General features: G+C 43.2%; 1 protein-coding gene across 2 annotated transcripts in view; it reads left to right on the forward strand.

The window, feature by feature from the left end:
• Positions 1 to 15,187, forward strand: part of LOC147618631 (serine/threonine-protein kinase GRIK1-like) — a 60,803-nt gene that overhangs the window by 7,534 nt on the left and 38,082 nt on the right. For both annotated transcript variants that reach the window (XM_086773665.1, XM_086773666.1), the window contains exons 2-7: positions 2,165 to 2,239; positions 2,397 to 2,441; positions 3,032 to 3,106; positions 3,518 to 3,605; positions 3,867 to 3,991; positions 4,130 to 4,225. In XM_086773665.1, coding sequence (XP_086629791.1) covers positions 2,165 to 2,239; positions 2,397 to 2,441; positions 3,032 to 3,106; positions 3,518 to 3,605; positions 3,867 to 3,991; positions 4,130 to 4,225 — 504 coding nt within the window. The remainder of the gene's footprint in view (positions 1 to 2,164; positions 2,240 to 2,396; positions 2,442 to 3,031; positions 3,107 to 3,517; positions 3,606 to 3,866; positions 3,992 to 4,129; positions 4,226 to 15,187) is intronic.

The raw sequence follows: 15,187 nt of genomic DNA on the forward strand, positions 1-15,187 counted from the left end.
ATCCAAGTGTATGGATAGAGTAAAACCTAGGCCTGATCAAGGTCTTGGTCCCCTGGGTTTCTATGTGAGGTAAACCTCCTTAATGAGCCTATGTTCCATTTATATACATTCTAGGTGAAGTTTAAGGCTAGCTCATTATGGCCATAAGTGTCTCTATTCAGGTCTATCCTTAGTTATCAATCTAACCTTTTCATTAAGGCTTGCCCAGTTATGACCTTTTGAGACAGCACAAAGCAGCATCATTAGCTAACAACCCTGGCCATAAGCGTTTCTATCCAGGTCTGTTCTTAGGCATCAGTCTAACCTTTTCATTAAGGCTTGTCCAGTTATGACCTTTTGAGATAGCACAAAGCAGCATCAATGAAGAAAGTGTTGAGGGTGTACATCCGTACAGCGCCAGAGATGTTATGGGGCCAGGCTGCTGCGAACACAAAGAATGAAATCAACGCAAATCAATCAGCCCACAATTCTCTTCTCTTTGTATTTTCGGTTTTGTGTTTAAGTAACTTCAAAGATCCACCAGACATTGACACTTATAAAGCACTTTTTCAGACCCTAGACAGTATGTATGGTTGTTATCGATTTGGCGAACTGAGATGCTGAGACTCTTATTGAGGATTAGCTATTAGAGGGGCTGTCAAAAGCAATTAAATCAAAGACAATTAAACTTAAGTAGATGAATTGCATAGACAAAGGAAACTTAGCACACGCCTTCACTACTTACAAGTGACATAGGACTCGGCCCTCCCCCACCCCCCACCACACACACACACACCCACCCACCTACCCCAATCCCAGCTTCATGACTGGGGGTGGGTGGGTTAGAAACTGGGCGACGTGGGGTGTTACAAAGAGAAACGGGGGTGATGTCCCACGGGAAGGGATAGGGGGGACGTGCCAAAGGATAGAAATTAATATAGGTTTTCATGTTTAACTCCAAGTTCAAAGGTGTTGCACTTCTCCCTTATACGAATTTTGGGAAATCCATATGCATCTGTCCGGCCGGTCCTCTAGCTGCCCCAAAGGTGACGGCAGGAACAGGAACCAGCTGGAAACTTACTAGTACAGGGAGGCTAACACATCTCACAATCAGAGGAAGCCAAGTTTGGAAAAAAGAGTGAGGTTGGAGCCTTGCTTTATGGCATTATGTTTAGTGTCTTTGAAGATTTTACTGAAAGATTTCTTTTATGTAAATGTCCCTACATGCAGATTTCACATTGTGAAGTTTTCGTCCGAGTTGCGGCCAGTTGATATTGTGCTCATTCTTTCTATCTTTAGCGGTGCATTTGCCCTATCAACTACTTATTTGCTGTACTAATTCTTTCTATTTGCTACTTCCCTTAGTGCTAGGCTTCATTATGGCTGAGTCTGCCTACCATCTTTGGAGGTTTGACAGAAACTCAGTACAAAGGGCTGTGTGTGAATATATGCTCTTATGTGTGTGTGTGTGTGTGTGTGTGTGTGGAGTACGTGTGAGCATATCTTGATACAGAGTTCTACACCCACTATTGGGCACTGATGACGTTAGTGGGGATGTCGTAGTATCTAGTCCATACTATGCATAAGGGAGTTGATAGTTATATAGTCTTGTGGGTTGACTACCATGAGTATGTAACATGCACGTTGCTAAAAGGTGAATTTGGGCAAGTTCCTGGATTCATCTAGGTATATATATATACTTTACATAGTTGCCATGCATGTCCACAGTTTTATCATTTTAAGACACATTTTTGCCCACACTACTACTCTTAACAATTCTACATCTTAAAACGTTTTAAGACTTTTAAGTGTCCTTGACATTGTTCAAATAAACACATACAAGCTCTTGCCATATAAAAAGGTCAAGTTTGATTTAGGCTTAATCATTGTAGCAGGTCAAGCTACATTTATGCACTCAGTTCATTGTTTTGTCTGTATATTAACATTATCATTGTAAGCATGCAAATGATGGTGCTCTGCTCAACTTTGTTACTAGAGACAGAATTCTCCCTGCCCATGGGATCGGGCAGGGAGTTGGATGGGCAGCCTGCATGAGCCTCTGCTGAGTAGCATGGGTTGGTTGTGTATCAAGTTCAGCAGCGTTTGTTGACTTACAATCTGTTTTGCAAATGCTATTGCCTTTTGTTGGAGTAACCTTTTTAATCTAACAACCATCTCATGGCAGGATTGTAGTGGCAAGAAGATGATTAATAATTATGTGAGGGAAGGAAACATTGGAATTGGAAGCTATAGCAAAGTGGTTAGTTTTAGAAATTAAGTTCAAGTTTGTTTGTTTTCTCCTTTTTTTTTTCTGTTGGAAATTGAAGCTCAGTACATCATTTTTTATTTTTATTTTCTTTTGTCAAGAGACTGTTGTAGTTACACAGTTGGAGTGCATGTGTTTGGGTGTGAAACAGGCCCTTTGCCGAAACATTGCTGATGAGATGTTGTATGCTATGAAGGTTAGTAATTTATATGCTGAGCATTTCACACGTGTATAGTGCAGCATTATTTGTTTTTAAAGTATCAAGCTAGTCCAAGGTTTGTTTTAATGTTTCTTTTGCCAGCAATGTCACGTATGGAACATATGTAGTCAACAAATGCTAGGCTCTCATTCGTATTTTTGAGCCTTGAAATTCAAAATTTTTGTGGCCTTTTGACTTGAAGTCAGCAATGTTTGTAATCTTGAAATGATTATTCAGTATATTCTGCCCTTTGATGTGTATATGATTTATCATGCCAATCTTGGTGATTACACCACATCACTTGAGGTATGTATGTTTGCATTATGATGGGCTGACTAAAGATAACGTAAGGCACAGGTCTCCCTTACCTTGATTGTATGAATACATATATGCTTGAATTAAAGATAGCATAAGGTACACAGGTCCCTTACCTTGAATATATACATACATATATGCATGTGTGGATGAATTTATGTATGTAAATCTTTATGTAACACATGGATGCAGTAACTTGAATGGCCTAAAGTTGTTTTCAGATGAAAATGTTTTAAAGGCACCACTGATAATTGATATTTGCTTTCTTACAGATTGTTCAGAAGTCTCGCCTTCGTAAGATCAAGGTTGCCCCATCAGAAACTGCCTTGACAGATGTCTTCAAAGAGGTATTTTTTCAAGAAAACAATATCCCATCTTTATATGTTAAATGTGTGTGTGTGCGTGTGCGCGTGTGTGTGTATGTATTACTTTAAGTTAAATATCTTAGAAGCTAATAACTGATGCATCTTCTCTAGATGAAGTAGACCTAATAAAGTTGTGTCCTGTAATGTTCTACATTTTCTTTTAGTGATGCCTGTGCACTTAGGTGATAGCATACTTTTGGTTTTCAGTGCCCATGGGATCTAATGCTCGTTATGATGCAGGCTTGAAGCCTTGAGTGTTCTCTATGCTAGTTGAGTTGTGCACTCTATGTTTGGTGCATGTGTTAAGATGCAAGGCTTGAAGCCTCAACCACTCTATGCTAGTGGTGCGTCCCATTTGAACCTGCAAACCTACAACTTTTCTTGATCTTTCAGGTGTCGATAATGAGAGAGCTGGATCATCCAAACATTGTGAAACTTATTGAAGTTATCGATGATCCTGAAAGTGACCGTCTATACATGAGTATGCTCTTTGTTCAAATGGAGTAACTGTCAAGTGACTGCCTGCTTGATTTTTAATCGTTTTTTGCTACTTTATTTGAACTCTTTGATTCAATGGCATGCATTTAGAGGCTTCTCTTTCCTAGTTTTTCAGTGGGATGGTTTCCATTTCATGCAACTATGTTCCGAGTAATGATGTGCTGGTATGAGGGTTTTCGATGGGTCAAGTATACAAGTTGTTCCTTGCTAACACTTACGCATGGTTTTTTTTTCTCTGTGGCAGTTTTAGAATATGTTGAAGGCAGATGCATGTTTGAAGGGTCAGGTCCTCCTGGTGGAATAGGAGAAGAAACTGCACAGACATATTTCAGAGATGTAGTTACAGGTCTTATGTACTTACATAGTCGTGTAAGTGGCAATTTTTTGAGGTGCCAAAAAATATTAATGCCATTTTATATATGCACATAATTCAGAGCTTTGGAAAAGACTTTGTGATTGAAATGGGTTCTTAACTCCAAATAACATGAATCCAGTCTGTATTTGTAGAGGATAATACACGGAGATATCAAGCCAGAGAATCTCCTGATAAGTGGTGCTGGCCGGATTAAGATTTGCGACTTTAGTGTCAGCCAAAGGTTTGAAGTAAGTTTTTCAATTGTTGTAACATGCTAAGCGGAAGCGTGCTGATTATGCACTAGTTAACACAATTTAGCATGTATTGAGATGGACAAACTGAATACACACAAAGAGAGGAAGATTCACCTAATCTGCTGTATGTATTAACTTCAAATTTAATCATGAATTATGATGATTCAAATGAATGATGTGAGTGAAGCTACTAATGCATAAGGCTGATTTATACTGAGAAAGGAACTAAGGTGAGAGCAAGACTGTATCTTCTTCTATGAGAAAGGAACTAAGGTCATCAAAGTCCAACGTGTTCTTTGTAACCTGAAGCTACAATGCTTTAGAGACCTTGTTATACTTTGCTGGTAACTTTGTAAGAACCAAGGCAGCTAGTTGGGTATTGGACAATGCACTATTCATAGCGAAAAGTTGATCATGGATAAGCTTTGCCTTCATAAAAAATGATTGCATGGAATTGCGAGCTTGGAATTTGAGGTTAAACAATTGTCCGAGCAATGTGATCGCACGCATAGTTGAATCTCGATTAAAGAGATCCGCCAACTTGGACCATACGGCATGGGCGGTTTCCAACGTTTGAACGGCCGGAGACACCTCCTTTGTTAGTGCCTGCACAATTGCGGATAAGGCCTTGGAATTATGAATATCCCAGTCGACTACCGACTGAAGATATTCTTAATCTTGGAGCCGGGTCCATCGGTTGTTGCCGGCAGGGCGTTGGGGTCTAGTCTCGTTGCCATCCACGATATCCCATAAGCCCTTTTGCTGAAACCATATCTTCATCGTCGATCTCCAATGGGCAAAGTTTGTTCCATCAAGCTTGTCATCCTTGTTCATACACGGTGATGCCATTTTGAAAGGAAGAAGGTTTCAGCCACATTGATTCGCCGAGGATACAAGCATACTTGGAGCCTCTTGCGTGGGACCACTCTTCTTGAAGATAAATTTTAAAGCTTCAAAAAAATAAATGTGCTAAATGCTCCTTAGAACCTTCACAATCGAAAGAAAAATCAGAGTAGTGCTTCTTTGAAAAAAAAAACGCACGCCACTCTTAGCGCTGCCGAACTGCTATGGATGAGGCCTGTGACACTCTTCACGCTCTCTGCTGCGCGTCTTTCTCTCCTTGCTTGGCTGCACACTTGCTGCTCTTGCTCTTGCTCTTGCTGACCTTGCTTGCGCGCGCTGAAGCTGTGCCACCTTGCTCCTCTACCTGGCAGCCCTTGTCACCACCGTGTGTGCCCTCCTTCAAGCCACTTGGCAAGAACACCAAAAAATAACGCAAGCGTTTTGTTGGATAACAGGCCACGTTTCCGCCCCACAAGGACCTCCCTAGCCGCCTCGCCAAGCATGCACCATAGGTTGACCACCTCTCACATGTCTCTTCACCTCTTCGCCTTTCCTCTTCTTCTCGTAGCTGTTTGCACCAAGGATTGGTAGGATACCGTATGCTCTAATATCATATGCCAGAATTGACACCAGTGGAAGCGCTACTGAGAAGAGAGAGAAAGATAGACGAACAATGCTTGACTGTATTAGCAATGAAAATAGGCGATTTACAATGGTGGGCAGAGGTCACTTATATACTCCCAAATGGAATTGCTCGACTCAACAAAGTTGGTAGGGCAAATAAATAAAATGTCAATAGACAAAATATTCCATATGAGATGCAATAGTTCTAACAGAAACCTGGTGTCTATCCAAGGTTGAACAGTGCTTTGCGTGGATTATCTACTCCCCGCTTATGTTCTTTCAACCTTCAGTTGGATGGCTCTTTGTAATGGCAAAGTACATAATGTACCAATCATCATGAAACTTATCTTGATTTGGTCACTGTAGCACGTCGTTGCAACTTCCATAAATCTGAGCGTCCAAATTGGAAAAGCAGAGGAAACAACTCCCTCCATAGTCATAGCTCCATATCTACAAGCTTTGCTTCCAATGCCGACTTCATTGGAATTGTTGACATGGAAAACACTGTTGAACTCACCTCATTTCTCATTGGACCGACTTGGGGAATAAAGTGGGCTACTCTAGACAATCAATGCTACCACAAACTTTGGGTTTTGCTAGCCCTTGGAGACTATTCGGATACTTATGTTGATGTCGGAAAATCAGACAATTGCACAACAACGAGGCCTTTCTTGTAGATGCATGCATGTTGTTGTATGCAAATTCCACAAGCGGCAAGTAATTTCAAGAGATCCAACACGATTGAATTTGTTGTAGCCTCACTTTGCCCATCTCTTAGAGGGTGATAAACTGATAAGAAGTCCAATTTGGTGCCCATGCTATCAAACAAGGCCTGCCAAAAGAGACTTGTAGTCCTGGCATCTCTATCCCCTAGGATGGACTTTAGCATTCCATGATGTTCGAACACTTGTGCAAGATATATCTTAACCATATGCTTAGCTTTGATGGTCTTCTTGTTTGACAAGAAGTAAGCTTGCTTGCTAAACTTGTTCACAATTGTCCAAATAGCATCATTACCTTGTTGGGTCCGTGGTAAATCCATAATGAAATCCATTGTAATATTTTTCCATGGCTGCGTGGAAATTGGCAATGGCTGAAGCAACCGTGGTACCTTTTGCATATCAAATTTCACCCTTTGATAGGTGATACATGCACGTACATGTATCTCTATGTCCTATGCAGTTTTCAGATATATCACATTCCACATTGAATGGCTTTTGCAAATCTAGAATGATGAACACTGGACCATGTGCAGTTGCATCTTTCAATATGAGGAATGCATCTCTCTCAACATCAGCCATTTAAATATAGCCTTCTTCTTTGTCAAGTCATGTAAAGGAGAAGCAATCCATGCAAAGGGCCGAATGAACATGCGGTAGTAAGAGCATAGCCTAAGAAAACTATGGATCTCATGTACCGATCTCAATTCGGGTCAATTTCGAATTGCGTCAATCTTTGCAGGATCCATTCACACTCTGTATTTGGACACAATATGTCCAAGATAGTGTATCTGTGACAACAAAAACTTAAGCTTCTTTGCATTTATGAAGTGTTTATGCTAATGGCCAAATGAGTTGTATGCTCTTCTTCGGTCTTACGAGAAGACTTAGATGTCATCAAAGAAGACACTTGTAAATTTCCTATACCCATGGAAAATTGATTCATCATTCTATTGAATGTAGCCAGAGCATTCATAAAACCAAAAGGCATAACAAGATACTCATAAAGCCTAAATGCTGCCCTGAAAGTAGTCTTATGTACATCCTTGGGTACCACACACGCTTAATGGTATCCACCCTTGAGATCAATTCGGCTAGAACATGCCGTTCCATCCAATTTGTCAAAGATATTGTCTATGCGTTGAATCGGAAGCGGATTCTTGATGGTGAGCTTGTTTAAAGCTCTATAATCCACACATTCGAAATGATGCATCCTTCTTTTGAACCAAGAGAATGGGTGAACAATATGGCAAAGAGCTCAGCTGAACCAAACCCTTCACAAGAAGCTCATTTACCTGCTTCATGATCTCCTCTCTTTGGGATGCACTATTGCACTCACATGATAGATTGGCTTATTAGGTGGTGAACTACCTGGCACAAGATCAATGCGATGATCTTTCGGACGTATGAGTGGCAACTCATGCGCAAAATAATCATTGTTTTCTTGCAAAAGTTTAGAACGTTTACATGTACATTAGCTTCTTCAACATGATCCCCAAAAATCAAGTACGCAGAAGCAATCCTTTTTATTACTTTCTTAATTTGTACATGAGATACAATGGGGATAGTATTGCCCTCCTCGCTAGCATCAATCACATGCTCTCAGCCTTCATGCATGAAGTTAATCTTGTTGGTCTTGTAATGTGCATGTGCCAAGGCTTACTAAGCAATACATCACAGCCATTCAAAGGCGCTACAAGAAAGTTTTCATGATTCAAATAGTCTTGAATGTGTATGCATAGCTTGCCAATGATTGGTGTAACTTGCACTTCTTTACCAACAAAGGCAGTCGCTTCTACTTGAGGATCCATGTCCTCTACTTCAATACCCATTGTAGCTGCCATTTGTGTAGAGATAAAGTTCTTAGTTGCACAATCGTCAGACATAAATAAAGTGGGCTGATTCTTAAGTTGTCCCCAAGCTTTGCATACAACTTTGTCTTTGCCATGATGTGATGTATTCCTCTGTACATCAGGAACCACATGAGAGGGTTGATCCTTAAGGTGTTTCCAAGCTTTGCATACAACCCTATCTTTGCCATGATTTGATGTATTCCCCTGCACATCGGGAGCCATATGCACATTGGGCTTTGTTGCATTCGCATTATCCATGCTTTTGCGAGATGCTTAGTGCTTCCACAAGTAAAGCATTTGCCCTCGCACATATAGCTCTTTCTACTCAGTAGTAAGATCATAGTTTGCCACTTTGTAGGTACGCTTCTTAGCACATTGAAGGCGATATTAAATTGGGCAATAAAAGCAAGTGCCTTTGATGCATCATATTCCCCATGATATGTCTCAAACTTAATAGATTTGTTCTCGTTGGCTTTGAAGTCACAAGACTTTGATACATTATCTTGTCGGAATGAGAGAACAGAAACGCAAAAATGCTGGAGAGAGAAGTGCCGTATAAACTCTAATATATACACAATATCCGGTATAATTGAGTGTGGGGGGAAAGCGTGGTATATATACCACTTGGGGCTGCTGGTCGGCCAGTGTAAAACAGGCTGACAGTCCCAAGAAAAGCCCACGATTGGGATAACATCCAATCGGCCAGTCGATGATGAGTCGGCCAGCAAAATGAAGCAAATCGTCCATCGGACAAACAAGTCGGCCACCTCTTGGCAACAAACTCTTACTGTCGACCAGTGAAAAAAAATAGAGCTCCTCCCACAACTAGCAAAATTGGGAAAAATATGGACAATGAGGAAAAATGAAGAAACTCACACATGGACGGGCACACCCACAACACTGGCCCTCACTCCCTACAGTGTAATATGGTATAGACAGGAGATGACTGCTAACACCCCCTCTGAGCTCTTGGATGTGGAACCAACCCTAGTGAGCTGGAGTGTTGACGGAGCATCTGTTGAGGTAGAGGCTTCGTGAAGAGGTCCGCCACGTTGTTCTCTGTTGAACAAAAGACTAGCAAGATGTCACCAGCCAAAATCTTTTCACGAACAAAGTGATATTGTATCTCTATGTGCTTGGTTGAGGCATGGAAGGCCGGGTTTCAAACAATAGCTATACAGCTCTAGTTGTCGCACTAGATGACTGTGGGTTCCTTCTATGGAAACCCAATCTCGCCAAGTAACTTCCGCAGCCACAACACCTCGCAAGCAGCATCACAAGCAGCCCGATACTCTGCCTTAGTAGAAGACAAGGCAATAGTTGGTTGTCTCTTGCTGCTCCAAGAAATCGCTCTTGAGCCAAGGGTAAGGCCGTAACCTGAAGTAGATCTCCTCATGTTTGGATCTCCTCCCCAATTAGAGTCACTCCAACCTTAGAGACTAACTCGGTCCTTCGTTCCCCCTCTAGTGTTATAAAAGAGTCCAAGATCCTTCGTATCTTGCAGATACCGCAAGATCCGCAATCCTGCGTCCCAATGAGTCTTCAAAGGTGTCTGCATAACAGCCCCACTGGAAAACTCAAGTCCAATTTGGTGTTCACCAACTAAATTAATGAATGAACAAGCTTCCGATACAAGGAGGCATCAGCCTGCTCACAAGGATCATGTACAGTAAGTTTGGTATTCGGGTCCATCGGAGATGAAATAGGCTTGTAGTTCTCCACTTGCTCACAAGGATCATGTACAGTAAGTTTGGTATTTGGGTCCATCAGAGATGAAATAGGCTTGTAGTTCTCCATCCCAAAGGCCTCTAGCAACTCATGGACATTCTGTTGCTGAGAAACAAAGAACCTCCTCGAGGTGTGCCATATCTCCAATCCCAAAAAGAAATGAAGTAAGCCTAAATACGTCATCTCAAACTCCTCTGACAAGGCAGCCTTCACAGGTATGTGCTCCACATGACTGCTAGGGAGAATAAGATCATCCACATAGAGGATAATCAATGTGACCATACCACATTCTTGAAAGAGATACAAGTTCGAATCTGCAACTGATCTCTAGAAACCCTTTCTCAGAAAGAAACAATCAATCTTCTGGTTCCAAGCCCTGGGAGCTTGTGTAAGACAATACAAGGCCTTCTGTTAACCTGTAAACCATACCTTTTGATCCCATAACCTCAAAGCCTGGAGGTTGCTCAACATACATCTCCTTCTGCAAGTCACTATTCAGGAACGCATATTTCACATCCATCTGAAACACCGGCCACTGCTGAGAAGAGGCAAGGGCAAGAATTGTTCGAATCGTGGTCATTCTAGCTATCGGTTCAAAAGTGTCCTCATAGTCGATGCCAGGTCGCTAGGCATAGCCTTTAGCCACAAGTCTGGCCTTGTGCTTGTCTATGGATCCATCGGACGTATACAGACCCACTTGACACCAATGACTGATCGTTTTGACGACCTCGGTACCAACTCCCAAGTTCCATTCTTCTCTATGGTTTTAAGCTCCATTGCATGGCTTTCCTCCAAGTCTCCTGGGAAAGAGCTTCCTTAACTGAAGTAGGCTCTTTGTCCCGAATGATACGAGACATCAATGCATAGTTTACCTGTAAAGGCTCCTTTGACTGACTTTTATCACAAAGTCTATGCGATCTTTGAGGTCCATCCTCCGTGGTCCACTCGAAGAGATACTCCGCAACACACCTGACTTTGGAATGGTATCCAACCACCACTTTGGTACCCGAATAGAATGCGGAGCCTCCTGCTGTCGTGGCACATCTCCAAGCTCGGGCTCAACCTCTACAACTGATTGAGGTTGGCTAGATAATAGTTTGGGACTCATCCTCATACACATTTGGCTCTCCAAGAAGCGGTGGCTCCTCGAGTGGAAGTTGGAACATGCTCATCAAACACAACATCTCTGCTAACAACCTCATTCCGCTCCGAGTCATATAACCTATAGCCTTTGGAAAGAGAGTTATATCCCACAAAAACAAGCTTCTGGGACTTTGAGTCAAGCTTCCTCCTCTGCTTCTTTGGTATGTGAACATAGGCATCACTCCCAAAAACATGGAAATGGGAGAGACATGGTTTCCTGCCAAAATAAGCCTCAAACGGAGTCATCTTAGGTACTGAAGTCGTCGAAGATCGATTGAGGATACGGACGGATAGTTGTGGCCACAACCTCTCACCAAAGTGGGCAAGAAAGGTCTCGATGCTCCAACATCGTCCTCGCGATCTCCACCACAGTCCGGTTCTTTCGTTCAACTACTCCATTCCGTGGAGGCGACCCTGTATTGGCCAGCTCGTGCTTGATGCCATGCTCTGCACAAAACCACACAAAAGCATTAGAAGAAAACTCCCCTCCTTTGTCAACCCGAACATTCTTCACTTGCAACAATAGTCACAAGGGACGGGGGACGGTAACGGGGGACGGGGATGGGGACGGGACGGGGGACGGCCATATGTAGGGAACGGGGACGGGGGTAGGAACGGCACTTAAAAATTACTGTGAGAGCTTGAAACTTGAGACCTTGGCCCTTGAGGCTTGCCGCTTGAGGGAGAGAGAGTGTGTGTGTGTGTGAAGCTAAAGCTTGAAGTGTGAGGGGGTGTGTGTGTGTGTCTTCTTATAGGGAGGGAGGCAAGAGAGAGGCCAAGGCCCAAAGCCTCAAAGGCTCAAGGCCTATGGGCCAAGGCTAAAGGCCCATGAAAAGCCCCTCCCAAACGCCCAAAAGAAAAGGTAAAAAATGTGACCATTGTTGAAACAGTAACTTGCAGGCATTCCCATGCAGCCGCCCCCCACAACCGTTGATACATGTAAATGTGTAGTTCATTAAATGCACTAATGATAGGCACATGTAGATACACACGAGGTAGTCATGAAGGGATGATCATCATGAAGGCTAGGTTTAAAAAGGGAAAAAAAAGAAGAAGAAGAAAAAAAGATTGATGTATTTCTTTTTTTCCAAAAAATGTGAATGGTTACGTATGGAGGAGTCGACATACTTTTGGGGAAATGCTATTCATGCACGTGGCGGCTGAAGGGAGCTTCAGGAAGGTGGAGGTGGCAGCCTGGCCATGCACGTAGATGATCAAGAGTCTTCTGGTGGGGGAGGAGGCCGGAATCAAAAAAAGGGGGAAAAAGGCTAAAAACAGAAAAAACAGGAAATGGACGTTTTTCCTGGGCGGCGCAAGACAGGTGTAAAGGGGGTTCTTGATACGGGGTGATTCGGTTTGTCGGGAAGGAAGAAGCAAGAGATGGGGAATGAACGATGTTTTTTGGGACATAAGTGTGAGATTATTCACTGAATTGGAACGATACTTGCTGTGCATGAGGAAAGTGTGTGCGGGTGTTCTCATCGACGGATGTTCTCTAAAATCAATGTTTCAGGTCTGTGAGCCCTTGAGGCTGGATTGTGTACTACGTGCAGGAATTTTTCATGAGTTAAGAGGGGAAAATCGTAAGTTGCATTTGCTGTGAAGATTGTATAGATATATTCATACTGGCTGTAGAAAGGCACGAACGTGATCAGGAGGAATTGGAGAAGAGGGGATACGTGCGAAGTAGGAATCAGAACGTTGCTGGAGCTGGTATTTTTGGAGAGGGTGCATCTATGGGTTACGAGCGGCCTTCAGGGAGGGGAAGAATTGAAGAACGTGTTTACGTGTGAGAGTTTGTGATGAGCAGCGGCCTAAGGGAATTGGCTGATCGTGCTCTTGAATGTGAATGAGGTGGAGGGTGTCATGATATGTCTCTTCCTATTGGAAGTCTTGTTCTGAAAAACTGTTGCATGAAGTCTTGACAGTACTTGATTCGTGGACCATGTGTGGAGGGTTGACTAGTTCTATCAAAGCCAAACATGTTACTTGTCTAGGAAAAGGAATGGAACTGTGTATAGCAGGTTTAGAAGGAGTTTGGATTATGAGGGTTCTGACTGCATCTGTTTTTCTTGAGTATAGTTCTGGGTTTGTTTGATTGGAGTGCAGCATGCCATGTTCATTGAGGGTTTGTAAATCTAGTGAGCCTGCCTATTGAGTCCCCATTCCACCATCTTTTCTGGTATCATCAGTTTTGGCGATCCTGTTGGGGACACAAGATTTGCTTGGATTGATTTGGTGTTGACAAGCAAGGCCTGGAAATGGCTTAGGAATTCCCTCGTTTTTACGGTTTGCCAAATGAGGACTCAGAAAAGTTCATGGAAGCCTTGGAGTTAACAGCGTTGATTAAAGATCGGAATGCTCCTGAGGTGTTGCTGCAGATTCTGTCTTTTTGTTTGGTGGGTGAAGCTCGTGCCTGGATGCGGGAATTTACAGCTAAATTTCAAGAAGAAGATGATAGGAGAGCTCCCAATTATGCTGAGGTAAGGGCTGCTTTTTTAGAAAGGTTTCCTTGTGTGAGGGACGCTGAGGCATTGTGGAGACAATTGTGTGCCTTACAGCAGCTAGAGTACCAAACTGTTTATGAGTATTTGTCAAGATTTATTGTGTTATGGAATAGATGGCAATCTGCCCTTCATACAGAGGTTCCACCTAGGGTGATTAAGAAGGACAGATTTGTAGCTGGCCTGAGGCTTGATTTAAGGGTGAAGGTTGAATGCAAGGAGCTGGATACTTTTGAAGATGCAGTGAGAGTGGCTAAATGAAATGAAATGAAATGAAATGTTATATTAACGTCTTCAAAAGGCCATAATGACCTATGAGACCAAAAGTTACATCATGGTGGATCTGATACAATGTCTGGATAAAAAACCCCAGAAAATGAAAAATAAAGATGATACTACTGGCACCTAGAAAATGAAACTGGAACTGGAAGGTACACTATGGAGGTACCTCCATCTCATAATATGTGCCGCATCGGACACTGGCGGATCTCCTCAATATCCTCTGTGGTCAGCACCCTGACTGGGTGTCTCGCATGCCTCGCAAGAATAATCCGAATCTGCCGCTGCAACCTCCGTCTATGCTGGGATGCCCTCCTCCGTAGTCGTGGGCGTCTGGACCACCCAAGCTCAATCGCACGATCAATCAGTGTACCCCTGGTGTGGGCGGTATCCATGTCCTGCTGCTGCTGTGGTCCATCTGGCGCAGTGATGGCGGGACTAAAGAAGTCTGTAATGTGCCTCTGAGTCTGGCTCTCTGTGCGCCTAAGCAGGCTATCTCTATGTCTCCGCAGCTCAAGCAAGAACAATCCCAAACACCTCTGGTCCTGGTACCCCATGACTCTGGAAAGTGGTCCAAAACCCTCTCTGAATAAACAGTGGAAACGACCACGTATCTCATAGTATGCAGTACAATGGCATATATAATGCAGCTCTGTCTCTGGCTCCCCATGGCATACTCGGCATATCCTGGCCTCAGCTGGTATACCTCTATATCGGCCAATCTCAATCTCAAGCTGGTGTGAGGATGTACGAATATGACCAATAGCACATCGTACTGCATGAGACAAGTGTACATCCATGTAACTGGGTCTGATCACAAAACCATCTGCTGTGAGCTGAAGAAAATGCTCTCTGTAGAAAGCCATCTTCGTGCCCAGCTCCTCAGTCGGCTGTATCCATGTCCTCCTAATGTCCAGCTGAACTAAATCTTGACGGATGAGTCTGGTAATCTCTGTCCGTGTAAGAGTGAGAGAGGGTGCCTCCAGAGAATACTGGAAGGGAGGCAATCTGTCCATGCTAAAACCATGTGCCTGGAACCAAGATGTCATCTGTCCATACCAACAAGCCGTGTCTCCCTGTAAAGCCAACTGTCGGGAGGACTCCAGGGCGAGGCGTGCATATCTGTCTCGGGGGAGATCCCACAAGCCATGTATGTAGGAGACTGATCTCGTAAGAGCCTCAATCACCAAAGGGGCAGCCGCCAGCTCTGCTCGAATAATCTCATGAGGTACCACAGCCTTGGCTCTAATAAGCCTAGCAATC

The sequence above is a fragment of the Cibotium barometz genome, chromosome 34, assembly GCF_041138505.1.
Source record: "Cibotium barometz isolate CiBa-2024 chromosome 34, ASM4113850v1, whole genome shotgun sequence".
Classification (NCBI taxonomy): Eukaryota; Viridiplantae; Streptophyta; class Polypodiopsida; order Cyatheales; family Cibotiaceae; genus Cibotium; species Cibotium barometz.